Source organism: Entelurus aequoreus, linkage group LG02 (genome assembly GCF_033978785.1).
Source record: "Entelurus aequoreus isolate RoL-2023_Sb linkage group LG02, RoL_Eaeq_v1.1, whole genome shotgun sequence".
Taxonomy (NCBI): domain Eukaryota; kingdom Metazoa; phylum Chordata; class Actinopteri; order Syngnathiformes; family Syngnathidae; genus Entelurus; species Entelurus aequoreus.
Window position 1 is genome coordinate 18,377,361 of NC_084732.1, and position 21,012 is coordinate 18,398,372.

A 21,012-nucleotide genomic window follows, 5' to 3' on the forward strand; every position below is an offset into this window, starting at 1 on the left:
GAGCGTTATTATTCGGCAAGGTTTGAAGAATTTTACTGCAAGCTACGTCAAGAATGTTCCGGACTATTGTAAGGCATAACAGTAATCTGGCAACACCCCGACCGGACCAGAAGGGTGAACACAATTCAAAATTTTGGGGGAATGAGATTTAAAACACAGTGAAACTTTGATTTACAAACTTAATAGGTTCTTGAACAGGGTTCGGAAATCAAAATGTTTACATAGTGAAGCAAATTTCTTCATAAGAAACAATGTAAATATGAAAAATGCATTTTCAGCATCGATAAAAGTCTGTATTTTAGTCAAGGTTTGTACACTCTGAACACAATATAAAAGGATATACAGTACTTTATATCAAACAAACATAACAAGGAGGTGATGAGTCAACTATCTCTTGATTAACAAGCCAAAACAACAACAACAACAAGAAGCTCAACTGCACTGCTCTGCCAATATGGGCTCATACACAGAAATCTTTTTGGTGCCCTCGCAAATTATCACAAAAAAATAAATAAATAAAAATTTAAAAATTAAAAATAAATAATAAAAAAATTGATTAAAAATCGTTACAAATAAGAATCAGGATTAATCTGAAAATCGATTTTTTTTTTTACACTACTATTAATAATAAGATGACTTCACGGAAATGTGTTTACCACATTCAAATCTGGAACCATTTGGCGATAAACAAAAGAAGCCAGTATTGTTTTTTATTGTTATTTCTCAGCAGGTCACTTTTACTCCTTATGTGACAGCTGAGCATGTTAAAATGTTAGTTAACACATTGCCTGTACAGTTACTAAAGGTTTTAGGATGGAGACAGTTCCACCTTGGAGCAGACTAATTCTATCGCTGATTTACCATATACACACATAAATATGCCTGTTGTACGATATCATTCTCTATTGTTTATATCGTAATTTTAACTTCTCGAATGCTGCTGGACATCACCTGAAAGAACTTGACGGCGCTATTACGTCAGTGCGTGTGAGAGTCGGTGTTCTGTCGATATCTGCAACACATTGTAACTATTTCAAATATTTGCCTTGAACAAAATACCCATAGAAAGCAACTGCCTTGTGTGCCTTGTGTACAAATAAGTAGTGATCTGAAATTATGTTTCTTTCAATGTATCTTCTGACCTGCAAGCATGTAGACGATTACAGCGTGAGAAAGTTCACATTGTATATTAACGGACAGTAAACATGAGAGAAAGTTCACATTGACGCAAACAATGGTAGCTTACATTTTTGTTTTTACCAGGAATATTAAAGGCCTACTGAAATGATTTTTTTTTATTTAAACGGGGATAGCAGATCCATTCTATGTGTCATACTTGATCATTTCGCGATATTGCCATATTTTTGCTGAAAGGATTTAGTACAGAACAACGACGATAAAGTTCGCAACTTTTGGTCTCTGATAAAAAAAAGCCCTGCCCCTACCGGAAGTAGCGTGACGTAGTCAGTTGTTCGCTTCCTCATATTTTCCTATTGTTTTCAACGCAGCTAGAGCGATTCGGACAGAGAAAGCGACGATTACCCCATTAATTTGAGCGAGGATGAAAGATTCGTGGACGAGGAACGTTAGAGTGACGGACTAGAATGCAGTGCAAAACATATCTTTTTTCGCTCTGACCGTAACTTAGGTACAAGCTGGCTCATTGGATTCCACACTCTCTCCTTTTTCTATTGTGGATCACGGATTTGTATTTTAAACCACCTCGGATACTATATCCTCTTGAAAATGAGAGTCGAGAACGCGAAATGGACATTCACAGTGACTTTTATCTCCACGACAATACATCGGCGAAGCTCTTTAGCTACTGAGCTAAAGTGATAGCATCTGGCTCAAATGCAGATAGAAACAAAATAAATAAATCCCTGACTGGAAGGATGGACAGAAGATCAACAATACTATTAAACCATGTACATGTAACTACACGGTTAATAATTCTCAGCAAAGCTTAACAATGCTGTTGCTAACGACGCTGAAGCTAACTTAGCAACTTAGCAACCGGACCTCACAGAGCTATGATAAAACATTAGCACTCCACCTACGCCAGCCAGCCCTCATCTGCTCATCAACACCCATGCTCACCTGCGTTCCAGCGATCGACGGCGCGACGAAGGACTTCACCCGATCACAGATGCGGTTGGCGGCTAGCGTTGGCTAGCGCGTCTGCTATCCAAGTAAGTCCTCCTTGTTGTGTTGCTACAGCCAGCCGCTAATACACCAATCCCACCTACAACTTTCTTCTTTGCAGTCTCCATTGTTCATTAAACAAATTGCAAAAGATTCACCAACACAGATGTCCAGAATACTGTGGAATTTTGAGATGCAAACAGAGCTTTTTGTATTGGCTTCAATGGGCTACCGATACTCCTGTTTCACTGGCTACGTCACGTGCATACGTCATCATCCAAAGGCGTTTTCCACCGGAAGTTTAGCGGGAAATTTAAAATTGCACTTTATAAGTCAACCCGGCCGTATTGGCATGTGTTGCAATGCTAAGATTTCATCATTGATATATAAACTATTAAACTGCGTGGTCGGTAGTAGTGGGTTTCAGTAGGCCTTTAATTTCAGTGACGAATCGTGCCAGACTACCAAGCAGCACGTGTGTAAAGCAAAATTAGACAGCAAACATGACGTGGTAGCGTAATTCTATAGACCCCACTTCTGGGTCAACCAAATTCGACTGAACACCAGCAGGAGCATGGATGTAAAGAATGTAATAGAGACAGACCAAGAGCACAATGGAAGCTAAACCAACAAAACCTGAAGAGGAATTGGTGTCAAAAAGAGGAAGAGGAACTCTTTTGTTTGGATGTAAAAAATCAGAAGCCGACCAAACAATGGGAAAGAGCAAAACATGCCTCAAACGAGTCTTTTCTAGCAACTTGAACAAGTCTAATCTTTTCTATCAGTTTAAGACACGCCAAGAAGAACAGTACCGAGACACTAGTGTTGAAATATGATAAAGTGCGAGTTTGTCTCAAAACCACAAACTGATAAAAAGAAAAACACACTAAACAGAGTTGTTGTCCAAATCGCCGTCTATGACAAACAGTTCCGCAAGTTTACAGATTCCATCTCTAAATTCATGTGTTGACATGGCCCCAGTACAGAACTATTCAACAGGCGGCCTGAGGGCCAAACCCAGCCCGGGAATGACACCAGACCGGCCCTCGAGTTGAGTTAAAAAACTTGGGAGACCCTAACATTTTTGCAGCAGATTTCCAAAAACACCAGAGCGCTGTCACATAGATGATCTTTGACTAGCTTGTTGGCAGTAGGTACTTAAAAACATCAGAGTGCTCCTGTTGAATTCACAGGGATATTTGTTTTACTTTAGTGTTGCTGGCCAAATTAATAAACACAAATTAAACGTCCACTGCAGAGGATGCGGTTTCTCAGGAATATACAAAATACAAAAAATAGTGAAGGGAGATAAGTTCTTAGCTTTCTGGATATTTGGCCGGCAAAACAATAACAACCTGCATGTAGTTCAAAAGAATGGCTGGCAATAAAAATTATTTCTTTTTGTACTTTTTAATATATAAAATGTGTTTTAATAAACAAAACGAGAAACAAGAGGATTTGGCATTCATATTGTATGTATGTGTGTACATATATATATATATATGTGTGTGTATATATGTGTATATATGTGTATATATATATATATATATATATATATATATATATATATATATATATATATATATATATATATATATATATATATATATGTGTGTGTATATATGTGTATATATGTGTGTATATATATATATATATATATATATATATATATATATATATATATATATATATATATATATATATATATATATATATATATATATATATATATATATATATATATATATATATATATATATATATATATATGTGTGTGTAAAGAAAATCACAAGACTACTTCATCTCTACAGGCCTGTTTCATGAGGGGTTCCCTCAATCATCAGGAGATTTTTTTTTCTCCTGATGATTGAGGGAACCCCTCATGAAACAGGCCTGTAGAGATGAAGTAGTCTTGTGATTTTTTTTCAACACATACATATATTGCGCTCTACCACGGTATCGAGCACTATTTTTTTGGATAATCTAATTAAGACATGTGAATGAACACATGTGGAGTTATGTACTTAACAAAAAAAAGGTGAAATAACTGAAAACATGTTTTGTATTCTAGTTTCTTCAAAATAGCCACCCTTTGCTCTGATTACTTTTTGGCACACTCTTGGCATTCTTTCGATGAGCTTCAAGAGGTAGTCACCTTAAATGGATTTCACTTCACAGGTGTGCTTGAAGCTCATCGAGAGAATGTCAAGAGTGTGCAAAGCAGTAATCGGAGCAAAGGGTGGCTATTTTGAAGAAACTAGAATATAAAACATGTTTTCAGTTATTTCACATTTTTTGTTAAGTACATAACTCCACATGTGTTCATTCATAGTTTTGATGCCTTCAGTGACAATCTACATGTAGTCATGAAAATAAAGAAAACGCATTGAATAAGGAGAAGGCGTGTCCAAACTTTTGGCCTGTACTGTGTATACATATACATATATAAATACCTGTGTATATCTAACTTCGCCAAACTGTTCCCACAAAGCTGGAAGCATACAATTGTCCATAATGTTTTGTAATTATGATTCAAGGGGGAATGTAAGGGTTTAACCTGATTAATTAAAGCATTGCGTCCCAGTACTTTTGTCGGTATAGTGTATGTTTTGGGCATCGCTCACAGATATCATGTTGAGACAGTTCCACACATACTGATCAGACGCTAGGCATTTTAAATATGTATTAGGATGTGCTTTAGAATGATCCATTAGTCGCTATGGCAACTGCAGATATGGATGCATTCGGGCCACGCTGGCGCTAAGCAGGACAGTTTGGTATTACTTTATATAATTTTTTTTTTTTTGTACAATTTGACTCACCACAGGAGCAGCAGGTGAAGCAGTTGGTGTGATACAAGTTCCCCATGGCCTGGCAGGCCTGGCTCGCTCCATACACGCCTTTGCCGCATTTGACGCAGATACCTGGTGAAAGACACAGACGGATCAAACACCTGGCAGTTTTTTATTCCTCCTTTTCGAGGATTATGCCACTGGTATTCAAAAGCAATGCGTGTGCGTCACCACAATAGAGACAGCATGTACTGTAACTATGATACAGGCTCCCATAATGAACAGTCTTTTTCAGAACAGTGGCTTAGAAGTGTGTTGTCCACAATGTAGCCTGCAGACTGTGCTGTCCTTGTTTTTGCATTCTATTTTCACTACTAAGGCTAGGCGATAAAACGATACCAATATACAGTGCAGGCCAAAAGTTTGGACACACCTTCTCAGTTCAATGCGTTTTTCTTGATTTTCATGACTATTTACATTGTAGATTGTCACTGAAGACATCAAAACTATGACACCTGTGAAGTGAAAACCCTTTCAGGTGACTACCTCTTGAAGCTCATCGAGAGAATGCCAAGAGTGTGCAAAACAGTAATCAGAGCAAAAGGGTGGCTATTTTGAAGAAACTAGAATATAAAACATGTTTTCAGTTATTGCACCTTTTTTTTGTTAAGTACATAACTCCACGTGTTCATTCATAGTTTTGATCCCTTCAGTGACAATCTACAATGTAAAGAGTAGGGATGTTCGATAATATTGGACTGCCGATATTATCGGCCGATAAATGCTTTAAAATGTAATATCGGAAATTATCAGTATCGGTTTCAAAATTATCGGTATCGGTTTCCAAAAGTAACATTTATGACTTTTTAAAACGCCGCTGTGTACACGGGCGTAGGAAGAAGTACAGAGCGCCAATAAACCTTAAAGGCACTGCCTTCGCATGCCTGCCCAGTCACATAATATCTACGGCTTTTCACACACACAAGTGAATGCAATGCAGACTTGGTCAACAGCCATACAGGTCAAACTGAGGGTGACCGTATAAACAACTTTAACACTGTTACAAATATGCGCCACACTGTGAACCCACACCAAACAAGAATGACAAACACATTTCGGGAGAACATCCGCACCGTAACACAACATAAACACAACAGAACAAATACCCAGAAACCCTTGCAGCACTAACTCTTTCGGGACGCTACAATATACACCCCCCGCTAGCCCCCTCCCCCCACCTCAACTCCGCCCCCCAACCCCGCCCACCTCAACTTCCTCATGCTCTCTAAAAGAGAGTATGTCCCAAATTCCAAGCTGCTGTTTTGAGGCATGTTAAAAAAATAATGCACTTTGTGACTTCAATAATAAATATGGCAGTGCCATGTTGGCATTTTTTTCCATATTTTGAGTTGATTTATTTTGGAAAGCCTTGTTTAATGCATCTAGCGGGGCATCACAACAAAATTAGGCATAATAATGTGTTAATCCCACAACTGTATATATCGGTATCGGTTGAGGGAAGTCTGGGCTTCTCTGCTTAGGCTGCCGCACCCGCGACCCGACTTCGGATAAGCGGAAGAAGATGGATGAATGGATTGATAAAACCGGAACACTCCAGGGTATGGCCGTTTTTAGGATTCTTTAAAACGGACCGTAGTAAGAACAATGTGGTCTGTAAATAATTCAAGGTGCTTGTCCCCACCAAGACCGCTAATAGCACACCACCTTAGCCGCACTCACCCTTTAGAGCACAGCTGCAACTTCATGGCACTAAACCTGCAGAAAATAGTTCTGCTCTGGTTTCTCTCTGTTTACATTTTCACACTTGAACTATTTTGATACACTATGTTAAACATTTCTTACACATTCTTTTTTTTTTTGCACCTTCAGTTTAAGAGTCTATTGTTAAGTGTTCAATGTGGTTTTAGAATGTTGTTTACATTGATTGAGCTTGATAACTGAGGGGATTGTAATCACAAGAAAGTTACACTTTAAATAAACATGTTTACATTTAATATTTTTTCTCCTGGTTCTTATTTTAGATCTAAAAAATATACATATACTCATATATATGCTCATATTGCCAAGCCCTAACCACTACAATAGGACTACCTATTATATTATATTCATAATATATTCCTATTGACCCAAGCTATTTATAACCAACTCTATCTGGATCCAATTCTATCTAAATTATTATGTACAAAACCCAAGACCAGTGAAGTCAAATAAAATAAAACAGAATACAATGATTTGCAAATCCTTTTCAACCTATATTCAATTGAATAGACTGCAAAGACAAGATACTTAACGTTCGAACTGGAAAACTTTCTTATTTTTGCAAATATTAGTTAATTTGAAATTTGATGCCTGCAACATGTTTCAAAAAAGCTGGAACAAGTGGTAAAAAAGACTGAGAAAGTTGAGGAATGCTCATCAAACACTTATTTGGAACATCCCACAGGTGAACAGGCTAATTGGGAACCGGTGGGTGCCATGATTGGGTATAAAAGCAGCTTCCATGAAATGCTCAGTCATTCACAAACAAGGATGGGGCGAGGGTCACCACTTTGTGAACAAATGTGTGAGCAATAGGGGTGTAACGGTACGTGTTTTGTATTGAACCGTTTCGGTATGGGGGTTTCGGTTCGGTACGGGGGTGTACCGAACGAGTTTCTAAGCTAAAGTCTTAACAAGCTGCTTTGCTTCTTCTGCGTCTGTCTCAGCACCCAGCATTGTCCCACCCACACAACCATCTGATTGGTTACACAAAAAGCGGTAACAGCCAATCAGCAGTGCGTATTCAAAGCGGTAACAGCCAATCAGCAGTGCGTATTCAGAACGCATGTGCTTCAGCGTTGAGTGGATAGGTGTTTAGCAGGTGAGCATCAGGCAGCGTACTCTCCCCAAATTAAAATAAACACCCCCCAGTCAACTACTAGTAACATCACTATGAGCCCGTTGACGTTCTAGAAACTTAAACTGCAGCTCAGCTCGCTCGCAGTCCTGGCTTGAGGTGAAGGCTAATTAGCTTTTAGCGTAACGTTAGCTCATTTTGCGGTGTGTGTGCGTGTGTGTAGTCTCTCCTATTGCTATTGTACAATTTTTTCAGCTATAGTTACATTAATCATTAGTAATGTAGCAGCCTAGTTTTGAATGGCAGGGTCCCTGCTATCACATGTTGATAAAAATATAACATTTACATAATAAAAATCAACTACAGGCTGTAATAAAACTAGAAATGCTGTAATAAATTAAGCATGATGAGTTGACTTGAAACTGTTTAATGTTGCACTTTTTATATGTAGAAGAAAAGTTTTGTCATTTTATTTAATCTGAGCAACAACTTGAGGCAGTTTAATGTTGATTAACGTGGGCGGAATTATTATAGTGTTCCCAATGTTAAAAGGATACAGCCATTTTTTACAAATTTGGTAAATAAATAGCCAAAAAATGTATATTTTGTTGTTTTCTTACTGTACCAAAAATGAACCGAACCGTGACCTCTGAACCGAGGTACGTACCGAACCTAAATTTTTGTGTACCGTTACACCCCTAGTGAGCAAATTGTCGAACAACTTAAGACCAACATTTCTCAACGAGCTATTGCAAGGAATTTAAGGATTTCACCATCTACCGTCCATAATATCATCAAAAGATTCAGAGAATCTGGAGAAATTGCTGCACGTAAGCGGCAATGCCTGTGATCTTTGATCCCTCAGGCGGTACTGCATAAAAAAACAACATCGGTGTGTAAAGGATATCACCACATGGGCTCAGGAACACTTCAGAAAACCACTGTCAGTAACTACAGTTGGTCGCTACATCTGTAAGTGCAAGTTAAAACTCTACTATGCAAAGCAAAAGCCATTTATCAACAACACCCAGAAATGCTATTTTTACACTGTAACTCTGCACTTGTCCAACATATTATATATGCCATACGTCACATAAACAGCTTCATATTGAGGAGTGTGACAAAAGCGTTAGCGACACTAGCATGTGAGCTACTGTGCTAACATTACATACACATTTTAACAGCAACATCATGGTAAAAGCAAAAAACCCAAATTGCTCAAACTTTGAGCTCCTGTGTCTGTAGCTTTATTTTAAGATGTGTAGCAAAGCCTGATTTTTTTATTTTTTTAACAAAAATTTCCTTTTTAAAGGCGGTTAAGAGACAGTATCATGTGTCTGTAAGAAAAACGGTGTTTTCCTCTTCTAAAACAAACTGGAGCAAACAAGAGATCACCAAAATGATTCCCGAGCGTGGCCACCGCTGCTGCTCACTGCTACCCTCACCTCTCAGGGGTTGAACATGTGGATGGGTCAAATGCAGAGGATAATTTCACCACACCTAGTGTGTGTGTGACTATCGTTGGGACTTTAACTTTTAAGATGATTAAATTTTCCCCCATTTGGTGCTCATAAACAGGCTCTAGGGACACGTGACTGTTTTTTTTTTTACCATCATTTAATTGTAATTTGAATAATAGGGGACCTTTAATAATGACTTAAAGACAGGTCAGTGCAGGTGCTTCCTGAACATACCAACAACAGCACGGTGACCCTGTAAGGGGGGGGGGACGACACTATTTGAATGTAGCGCTAGCAAACGTACGAGCTCCCGAAGTTCACAACAAGGCGACCTCGCCTGAGGTCACATTCTTCAGGGAGGGCAGGGTCAAAGCCTGGCTGGGGTCAGACCGGGGCCACGGTGTCGGCAGGACACACGAAAACACCCTCTGACAGTCCAACACCCCTCACCCACACACAAAAAAGTAGTGTTGTGAAAAAAGGATGGGGAATATGGCCTAAAATCTAGATTGCAATATATATTGCAGTCTTTTGTGATAACGGTATATATCACAAAATATTATTTGGTGTATAACTGATATTGGACTCATTTCAGAACGGGTTACAAAGGCTCCTACTTTAGCTGCTAATATATGCGGTAACATGTTACATCATTTCCAGTTGTATTATTTTCTCAAAACTATTATTAATCTACTAATTTACTGTTAATATAAACTTTTGTTGTACAGTATACCGGGTGCACGAAGCGCAATATGCAGGTATTTAGGCTTCAAAACTATCAATAAAGGCGTCACGCTGCAAGCGCTGCTTTAAAACATGCCTCGCCAAAGTTGGCATGATTAAAGTATTACCACCTGCGCTTCAAAAAATTCAGTGTTTCAAAAGTCAGCGTGAAAAAATTTCCCGTGTCACGTGATTTCAGACACCTCATTGGCTGCTTCTGAGACAGGATCGATTGCTTCAGTCTTAATTTACCGGAAGTGGGTTTTGAGTTTTGAAGCAGCAAATTTTTCTACACTGGATTTTTCAATACATTGAAATTTTAAAAACTGAATTATTTTATACCTTGAACATTTTTACATTGAATTTTTATACACTGAATTTTGAAACACACGCATTTTGCTAACAAATTTGTAGCCCGCCTTCCGCCCGTGTGTAGTGGTCCCCAACCATCGGGCCGCGGCCCGGTACCGGTCAGGTACACCGGTCCGTGGATCGATTGTACCGGGCCGTACAGGAAATTAAAAAAAATATATATACACAACCGCTCAAAAGTTTGGGGTCACATTGAAATGTCCTTATTTCTGAAGGAAAAGCACTGTACTTTTCAATGAAGATAACTTTAAACTAGTCTTAACTTTAAAGAAATACACTCTATACATTGCTAATGTGGTAAATGACTATTCTAGCTGCAAATGTCTGGTTTTTGGTGCAATATCTACATAGGTGTATAGAGGCCCATTTCCAGAAACTATCACTCCAGTGTTCTAATGGTACAATGTGTTTGCTAATTGGCTCAGAAGGCTAATTGATGATTAGAAAACCCTTGTGCAATCATGTTCACACATCTGAAAACAGTTTAGCTCGTTACAGAAGCAACAAAACTGACCTTCCTTTGAGCAGATTGAGTTTCTGGAGCATCACATTTGTGGGGTCAATTAAACGCTCAAAATGGCCAGAAAAAGAGGACTTTCATCTGAAACTCAACAGTCTATTCTTGTTCTTAGAAATGAAGGCTATTCCACAAAATTGTTTGGGTGACCCCAAACTTTTGAACGGTAGTGTATATTTTTAGTTTATTTTTATTAAATCAACATAAAAACCACAAGATACACTTACAATTAGTGCACCAACCCCAAAAACCTCCCTCCCCCATTTAAACTCATTCACACTCATTCGCACAAAAGGGTTGTTTCTTTCTGTTATTAATATTTCTGGTTCTTACATTATATATCAATATCGATCAATACAGTCTGCAGGGATACAATCCGTAAGCACACATGATTGTATTTTTTTATGACCAAAAAAATAAAAAAATAAAACCATGCCCCCCCCTCGGTCCGTGGGACAAATTTTCAAGCGTTGACTGGTCTGCAGCTACAAAAAGGTTGGGGACCAAGCGATAGAAAAGCATGGAAGGATGGATTTTTTTCAGGGAAATTGTCAACATAATTTGATGCAAAAAAATTCAAACGCAAAAAAATCAGTTGCATAAATTAATTGTCAAAAAAAAAGCGTTTAGGGACACACATTAACCTTCATAGATTTGGAAGCTACAATACTTTGTATACAATACAGAGCAGCAATTCAAATACAAAATGAATAAAGTTGTCCAACTAGTGTTGTCAACTAACGGTTTGTCGTTCAAAACTGCCACGTGACTGGTACAAAACGGTACAAAATGAAGTTGTTGTTTTTCCACTGGCCTACGGGGCAGTATTGATTGAGCCCGATCAACTCTGCCTAGCAACAAGCGGCTATGCGAGCATGTGATGTGACCGGGAAAACTAATCGATTGCCACCCCAGTTAGCTCGTACGAATGGTGCAGTTATGAGCAGGGTGACTCGGGGGTGAAATGTCCCAACTCAATAAAACATAAACATGTCCTCCAGCTTTTCACGCTGGAAGGACACAGTTAAAAATAAAAGCAATGTTTAACTCCCCAGCTTTGTGCACTGCAGTAATATAGACGTTCTTCCTCTGTCTAAATCCAGTTGTAATCAGTGTCCACCCTTTACAATCAATGATTACTTCCTCACATTGTACTGACTCTTCCTCTCTATCAACACACTACGGCCATTGTTGCCTTCACCAACGTTTCCTGTTTTGGCATACAAGTTCAACCCAGACAGATTTTTTGATGAACTACTACCTTCTCAAGCTGCAGCTAATTGCACTTTGAGGGGACATAACAGGTGTTGAAACGTTTTCTGTAGGCTTTGCTACGCGTCCTAAAATACAGCCATGATACGATAGAGCCTACCTATCCCGTGTATAACACCCACCACTTCATGGAAGACCGCTTTGTAAAAAAAACAAAAATAACAAACAGGCTTCGCTACACATCTTAAAATGCAGCCACAAGCGCAATCTTTTTTTTTATGCACATATTTGTACATTATCCTGTAATCTTCTTATACTGCATCTGTATTTGTATCCTTTATATTTTGTATAAAGCTTAAAAGTCGTTTTTACAGTTAGCTTACATTGTGGTCCAGAGAGAAATTTTATTTTTTTCAATGTCCCTATATGTCCAGCACATGTTGAAAAATTGACAAAAAAGATTACTTTGATGTGTCAGTCACAGCATTGTAGCTCGTTTACCTACGCAGGTGTTGCTAATTTATATGTACATGTATATATATTAGGGCTGCAACAACTAATCGATTAAATCGATTAAAATCGATTATTAAAATAGTTGCCGATTAATTTAGTCATCGATTCGTTGGATCTATGCTATGCGCAGAGGTTTTTTTTTTGTTTTGTTTTTTTTTACTAAACCTTTATTTATAAACTGCAACATTTACAAACAGCTGAGAAACAATAATCAAAATAAGTATGGTGCCAGTATGCTGTTTTTTTTCAATAAAATACTGGATAGGATAGAAATGTAGTTTGTCTCTTTTATCCGATTATTAATCGATCAATCGAAGTCATAATCGACAGATTAATCGATTATCAAATTAATCGTTAGTTGCAGCCCTAATATATATATATATATATATATATATATATATATATATATATATATATAGTATGTGTGTATATATATGTACAGTATGTATGTATGTATATTTACATACATACATACATACATACACACATGTATATATATATTTATTGAGTTTATTTAATTGTGTTTTTCAGTATCAAGTGATTCAAGTCGGTCAAAAAATGTTTTATAGTTTAAATAAGGATGATTTTTTTATTTATTAATGCACTTTAGATTTTTCTGTGACAGACTAAAAAACAATGTTGATAAAGTTATTATTTGTTGTAAGTTGATCTATATTTTGTTTTATTTAATGTTAAGGATACATTGTTATACAGAGGTGTACTTGTAGCAATTTTATTGACAAATGATATTACTTATTAGGGTGCACAAAAAAAATCGCTATTCTTATTCATCTCGCATCCCGATTTTAAGTCGATTCCTAATTTTCAAAAATCGATAATAAAAAAAGACAAAAAAGAAGAATACACATACATACATACATACATACATACATACATACATACATACATACATACATACATACATACATACATACATACATACATACATACATACATACATACATACATACATACATACATACATACATACATATATATATATATATATACATACATACATACATACATACATACATACATACATACATACATACATACATACATACATACATACATACATACATACATACATACATACATATATATATATATATATATATATACATACATACATACATACATACATACATACATATATATACATACATATATATATATATATATATATATATATATATATATATATATATATATATATATATATATATATATATATATATATATATATATATATATATATATATATATATATATATATATATATATATATATATATATATATATATATATATATATATATATATACATATGTATATATGCTGCCCTATCGCACATATATACATACATATGTATGTATGTAAATATATATAATTTATATATTTTTGGGTTGTTTTTTTTAATAATTTTTTTAAATATGATTTTAGGCCATCTCCATGCAACCAAAAAGAGCTTTTCTAACCTGTAACCTGTTTAAAAAAAAGTTTCAATGTAATTATTATACCAAATAATACATTGCGAGAATTGTTTTGGATAGAGATTTTTGTTAAAACGAGAATCGGTTCTGAATTGAATCGTTTGGTGCTTAAAGATTCACGCCCTTACACTGCTCATTTGCATTAAAGCTACAGACACCAAAAGAGGGCTTACTTAAAGCACTTTTGTACGGTCTAAATTCAAGTTTGATCGTATTTTTTCTTTTTTTTTTACTATTTTCTCTGTGAACATTGCATGAATATTCTGTATCTAGAAGAATTGGGCGCTAATGTTTACTAACCGCGGGGGGTCTTGAATCTACTGGATTCCATTGCAGTTAGACATTATTTTGACTTATTTTTCTACGACCAAATGGGGATTTTAGGCGTTGCATTCATTAAACTGCATCGACTGACCTGCTGTTAATGTAAAATGACAAACGGTTCCAAAGGACAAACACCGCGTCTCATTTCGTGGTTAGTGTTTAACAAGACAGTGAGGCATTGTTTGGGGAAAAAAAACAAAAAACAAAATAGGATGTCAAATCCCTCATGTGCCCGTTTCGTGTCTGTGTGGCAAGGAGCAGGATGTTTTGCATTCACCGGAGTTAAAAATAAAACGACAGCACATTCCTGCAACCTTTGAGCTGCCCCTGCCGCAGAAAACTGCAGGAAACGGCTCTGAGCGCTGAGAAAATGCGCCTCACTGACACTAGCAATGTGAAAAATTGCATTATTATATCTGAAAAGGCAGAATTTGTGGCACCTTGCATTAAGTACAGTGCAGGTGTACCTAAAGATGTGTCCAGTGATTACGATTCAGGGCAGGTGATCAGACTAGACGCCCCCCCTTAGTCTCCCTTCCCCACTCGGCCCTGTCTGGGCCGCCTTCTGCAATCGTGTGCCAAGGATCTGGTAGCGCCCGACTCCCCGCTGGTCGGTTAATGATGGGCTTTGCTCGGGGGGTTGGGTGGGGGGGGGCGATGTCGGGCGGGATGACGGCGGCACTTCAATTGCAGGCTTGCATTGCACCAGCTGTTAATTTACAGCTTCTTCGCCACCATCACAACAACAAACAGAGGCCAGAGAGCCGGACGCTGACAGCCACTACTACTAACCCCGCCTTTAACAAAACAATCCATTTCTTCACTGTCGCTACGGAAACGGATTTGTCTCTCTCGGGCTTGTTCCGATTGCATTCAGCCGACCTTTCCTGCGGGGACAATTTAGAGTCCTCAATAAGGCGTGTAAACAAGCTGCACCATTTTGGTACCCTTCCACTGGGGTTGGTACCCAAGTAGCGCCGTGCCAAACAAACAGTTGACAGCAGGGACGGTCAACTTAATTGTTATCACGGAAGCACTCACCGATAATCTGACAGCATTTTGAGAATCTGCTGCAAAAGGGTTGATTTGTGTCTTTATTACGAAAGCTTTTTAGGTCACTGTATTTATGTAACTGATTTTTTTTGCAAATGAACTTGTCCAGGGTGTACCCTGCCTTCCGCCTGAGTGTAGCTGGGATAGGCTCCAGCTGAAGTTGGCTCCAGCCCCCCTGTGACCTGAGAAGGGCGAGCGGTAGATTAATGGATGGATGGATGGAATTTTGTGGACTACATTTTTTTAAATTGTGAAGTGAAGTGAATGATATTTATATAGCGCTTTTCTCTAGTGACTCAAAGCGCTTTACATAGTGAAACCCAATATCTAAGTTACATTTAAACCAGTGTGGGTGGCACTGGGAGCAGGTGGGTAAAGTGTCTTGCCCAAGGACACAACGGCAGTGAGTAGGATGGCGGAAGCGGGAATCTAACCTGGAACCCTCAAGTTGCTGGCACGGCCACTCTACCAACTGAGCTATGCCGCCCCATTAAATTAATAATTAAATAATTTAATTATGTTGAAAATATCATTGAATTTAAAAAAAAAAAACATGAGCAAAATGTGTGTGTTTAAGAATTCAGTTTGTTAAAATATACTGTTTTAAGATTAATTAAAGTAATTTAAATGTAACTGAATTTTTCCACACAAAATTTTTAAACACAATTTTTTTATACACCGAAGATTTTTTTAACTTTTTTTTTTTACACTAAAATTTAATACACTGAATTTTTAAACACAAATTTTGGTCACCATTTTTAATTAAATACAATTTTTAGCATAATTTGTGTAAAAAAATTTTTAAAAAATTTCAGTTCACAATATTAAAAAAAGGCAAAAAATGTTGTTACATAAGTTACCCCCCTCGAAAAAAAGCTTTTGTAATAAAGACTGAATTTAATTTTTCTTCTGGGAATTTTTTTTACACTGAATTTTTGTGCACTGATTTTTTTACACTGAATTTTTATGCACATTTTTTTGATTATTTATACAAATGATTTGTTTTATACTGAATTTTGTTTAACAGTTTTCTGCACCAAATATTTTTACAGTGAATTTTTCTGCATTGAATTTTATTTACACAAAATTTTTAGACACTGATTTTTTTTTTTACACTGGGTTTTTACACACTGAATTTTAAAACACTGTGTTTGGATAAAATTAATTATTGAACACAAACGTTGGTCACATTGTCTTATTCAGTTAAATTGTCAACATAATTTGATGTAAAAAAATAAAAAATAAAAAAGTTCAGTTTACAAAATTCAAACGCAAATAATTTTGTTATGTAAATTCCACGTCCAAAAAAACTTTCATAATAAAGACACAAATTAACCTCTATAGTTTCATTGAGTTATCACACAGTATAGTGATGGTTGTTTGAGTTGAATGCACAAAATCTTCTGAATTTGTGTTTTTATTTTTATTTTTTTATACCCTGAATTTTTCTGCACTGCACTAGGGCTGCAACTAACGATTAATTTGATAATCGATTAATCTGTCTATTATTACTTCGATTAATCGATTAATAATCGGATAAAAGAGACAAACGACATTTCTATCCTATTCCGTATTTTTTTGGAAAAAAACAGCATACTGGCACCATACTTATTTTTATTATTGTTTCTCAGCTGTTTGTAAATGCTGCAGTTTATAAATAAAGTTTTATTAAAAAAATAAATTTAATTTAAAAAAAAAAATGTTTTATAAAAAAAATAAAAACCTCTGCGCATGCGCATAGCATAGATCCAACGAATCGATGACTAAATTAATCGGCAACTATTTTAATAATCGATTCTAATCAAATTAATCGATTAGTTGTTGCAGCCCTACACTGCACTGATTTTTATACTGGTTTTATCTGCACTGAATTGGTTTACACTGATTTTTTTTTACACTAAATTTTTACACATAATTTAAAACACATTAGTTTAACAAACTGATTTTTTAACTGCAAACCTTGCTCACAGATTTGTATTCAATCACATTGTCAGCATAATTTGATGTAAAAAAAAAAAAAAATTCAGCTCGCAAAACAATAAATTAAATAAATTCAGTGTAAAAAATAAGCTTTCATAATAAAGACACAAATTAACATCCATGCGACTCTCACAAGTTTTTGAACTGAACTCACAGGCCACCAGTTGAATAGCCCAAATGATGAAAAGGAGAGTACCTACAATTGAACCTTGAGGAACACCACTAGTTTAAAGAAGTTGAACAAATGACTGCACCTGAAGTAAACAAGCTACAGGAACACCTTAGTTACATAAATCACATTACGAAAAAAGGAGGGGACTTAAAGGGGTGCCTTGAGGAACGCCTCAGTTATGTAATCCACAAGTTTGGACCCCAGTGTTCTATGTTTGCAAGGTTAAAATGTCAATGCAATGACCTGCCAATGTGTTTACAGTGGTCCAAGTTCCTCTGTGCAAAAGGAGCACTCCAGTGTTTTTAAGAATTCGCTGCAAACATGTTTGTCCCAAGTTTTGAACTGAACTCAGGGGGTGTCATTCCCGAGCCAGATTTGGCCCTCGGGCCGCCAGTTGAATAACACTGGTCCGCAGTATTTGATATTGTTCACAACCTCTGGACCACATGCAGAAACGCACAAACGCAGCAGCTTTGCTTCAAAAACAACTCAAGCTTCAAAGGCAAACGCACGAAAGAAATATGCCTCAAAAGTCAAACATCAGCAAATCTCACATCAGAAGGAAGGGCTTTGAGAAAAATTGTGACGATAACCCTAGAACCACACATGAAACATAATTTGCCAAATACCCTGTTGGCATAGAGATGAAAGCATATGGCGAACAACGAGACCAGAAAAGCTTGTCAACACAACTGTTTCCTGTTTCTTCTCATCATCATGTCTGTCAGGCTCATTCATGAGTAGTTTTAATGTATTTTAGTTTCATTATGCAGGTTTCACTTCCACTTCACACTTGTAGACAGTCAGGGATGTTAAAACGTTACTAAAACCATTGCCGTTCAAATAATGGATAGCCTCTGTTTAACCCAGGAACAGACAATGTACAGTCGTGGTCAAAAGTTTACATACACTTGTAAAGAACATAATGTCATGGCTGTCTTGAGTTTCCAATAATTTCTACAACTCTTATTTTTTTGTGATAGAGTGATTGGAGCACATACTTGTTGGTCACAAAAAACAATCATGAAGTTTGGTTCTTTTATGAATTTATTATGGGTCTACTGAAAATGTGACCAGATCTGCTGGGTCAAAAGTATACATACAGCAATGTTAATATTTGGTTACATGTCCCTTGGCAAGTTTCACTGCAATAAGGCGCTTTTGGTAGCCACCCACAAGCTTCTGGCAAGCTCCTGGTTGAATTTTTGACCACTCCTCTTGACAAAATTGGAGCAGTTCAGCTAAATTTGTTGGTTTTCTGACAATTTTTTTATTTTCCTGAGGGAACTCTCCTGAAGGAATCAATAAAGTACTATATATCTATCTATCTTTGGACTTGTTTCTTCAGCATTGTCCACACGTTTAAGTCAGGACTTTGGGAAGGCCATTCTAAAACCTTAATTCTAGCCTGATTTAGCCATTCCTTTACCACTTTTGACGTGTATTCCACTTATTGCAGTGAAACTTGCCAAGGGACATGTAACCAAATATTAACATTGCTGTATGTATACTTTGGACCCAGCAGATTTGGTCACATTTTAGTAGACCCATAATAAATTCATAAAAGAAGCAAACTTCATGAATGTTTTTTGTGACCAACAAGTAAGTGCTCCAATCACTCTATCACAAAAAAATAAGAGTTGTAGAAATTATTGGAAAATCAAGACAGCCATGAATTATGTTTTTTACATGTGTATGTAAACTTTTGACCACGACTGTATATACAGTCCTCCCTCGCCACGTCAATTTTTCTCAATATCTTTTTTAAGCATATTCGACCATTTTTTGGGTTCGAAATCAAGCCTGTTCAAGCATAGAAATGTCTAAATAAAAGTAAAAATACCAATACTGCAGTGGTATTGGCCCCAAGAGGAGACTAAGGTCAGTATTGTGACCACTGATTGGCCCAGCATCAGGCAGCATTATTGAATTAAAAGTGTGTAAAGGCGACAAAAGGGTGTTATTTCATGTCTAGAGGGCGCTCATAGTGTTGAAACTAGGGCTGCAACTAACAACTAATTTGATAATCTTAATCTTATTTATTTATCATTTATTTGATAATCGATTAATCTGTTGATTATTACTCCGATTAATCGATTAATAATCGGATAAAAGAGACAAACTACAATTCTTTCCTTTCCAGTATTTTATTGGGAAAAAAAACAGCATACTGGCACCATACTTATTTTGATTATTGTTTCTCAGCTGTTTGTAAATGTTGCAGTTTATAAAAAAAAATTAATAATAATTGCCTCTGCGCATGCGCATAGCATAGATCCAACGAATCGATGACTAAATTAATCGCCAACTATTTTTATAATCGATTTTAATTGATTAGTTGTTGCAGCCATAGTTGAAACACTATTTAGAAAGTTGGAAACAGTTTTTTATGTTCCAGCTATGGAAATATTTGATTTGATTGGAAAGCTATTTATCGCGGTCATGTCCGGAACCAATTAACAGCGTTAGGAAAGACTGTATTCATTTTTTCTTATGTTGAAAAGTCAAAACAGAGCTTAGACCATCATCACGTGCGACGTCAGCAAATTTTAGTAAAGGACATATTGTCACGATGCCATGTACAGAAGTGTATACCAATGAGTGATGATAACCATAGAAGCACAAGTTAAACATCACTTTGCATAAGCTGAGATATTAATGTAAAATGAAAGCATAATGCGTAATTACTAGGACAGGGGTGTCAAACTATTTTGAGGTCGGGGGCCATAAATCTACTCCCAAGTGGGCCGGACTGGTAAAATCACGGCACGATAACTTAAAAATAAAGACAACTTCAGATGGTTTTCTTTGTTTAAGAATAGAACAAGGACATTCTGAAAATGTACAAATCATAATGTTGTTGCGGTTAATAGTATTCAACCTTTATTTGTCGTTATTTATACTTTCTTAATAAATTGTGTGATAATGTTAATCAGTCAACTCAAGATAAAAAAAAGTATATCAAGATCAAATTACAGTATGTTATTTATGTAGTTTGATCATTTTCCTCGACTGGTGCACTAATATCATGTGGGGTTTTTTTTTTTTTACATATGTAGCATAATCTACAAAGATACAAAGAATTACTATTGCGACATCTAGTGGACACATTTACAACGGCAGTTTCTTTCATTTAAACATTTCGCCTCATTTTTATACTTAGCAAACTCATCCCGCGGGCCGGATAAAACCTGTTCGTACGTTTGACACCGCTGGACTAGGAGTTTCCTGTCACCTGTCTGTCAGGTGTCCTCCAATGGCGACTACTTTTACTTGATTTTGGTTTTATTAGACAATGCTAACTGTGGTTAGAGTGTCCGCCCTGAGATCGGTAGGTCGTGAGTTCAACCGAGTCATACCAAAGACTATACAAATGGGACCCATTACCTCCCTGCTT

At 36.6% G+C, this 21,012-nt stretch overlaps 2 protein-coding genes across 2 annotated transcripts in view; one reads left to right on the forward strand and one right to left on the reverse strand.

Moving 5' to 3' along the window:
* wtip (WT1 interacting protein) overlaps positions 1-21,012 on the reverse strand; it is a 63,061-nt gene that overhangs the window by 39,924 nt on the left and 2,125 nt on the right. Inside the window, exon 4 of the mRNA XM_062023559.1 lies at positions 4,968-5,069. Coding sequence (XP_061879543.1) covers positions 4,968-5,069 — 102 coding nt within the window. The remainder of the gene's footprint in view (positions 1-4,967; positions 5,070-21,012) is intronic.
* The window catches only part of LOC133631411 (arylamine N-acetyltransferase, pineal gland isozyme NAT-10-like), a 61,813-nt gene that overhangs the window by 16,647 nt on the left and 24,154 nt on the right, over positions 1-21,012 (forward strand). The gene's annotated exons all lie outside the window — the stretch shown is intronic.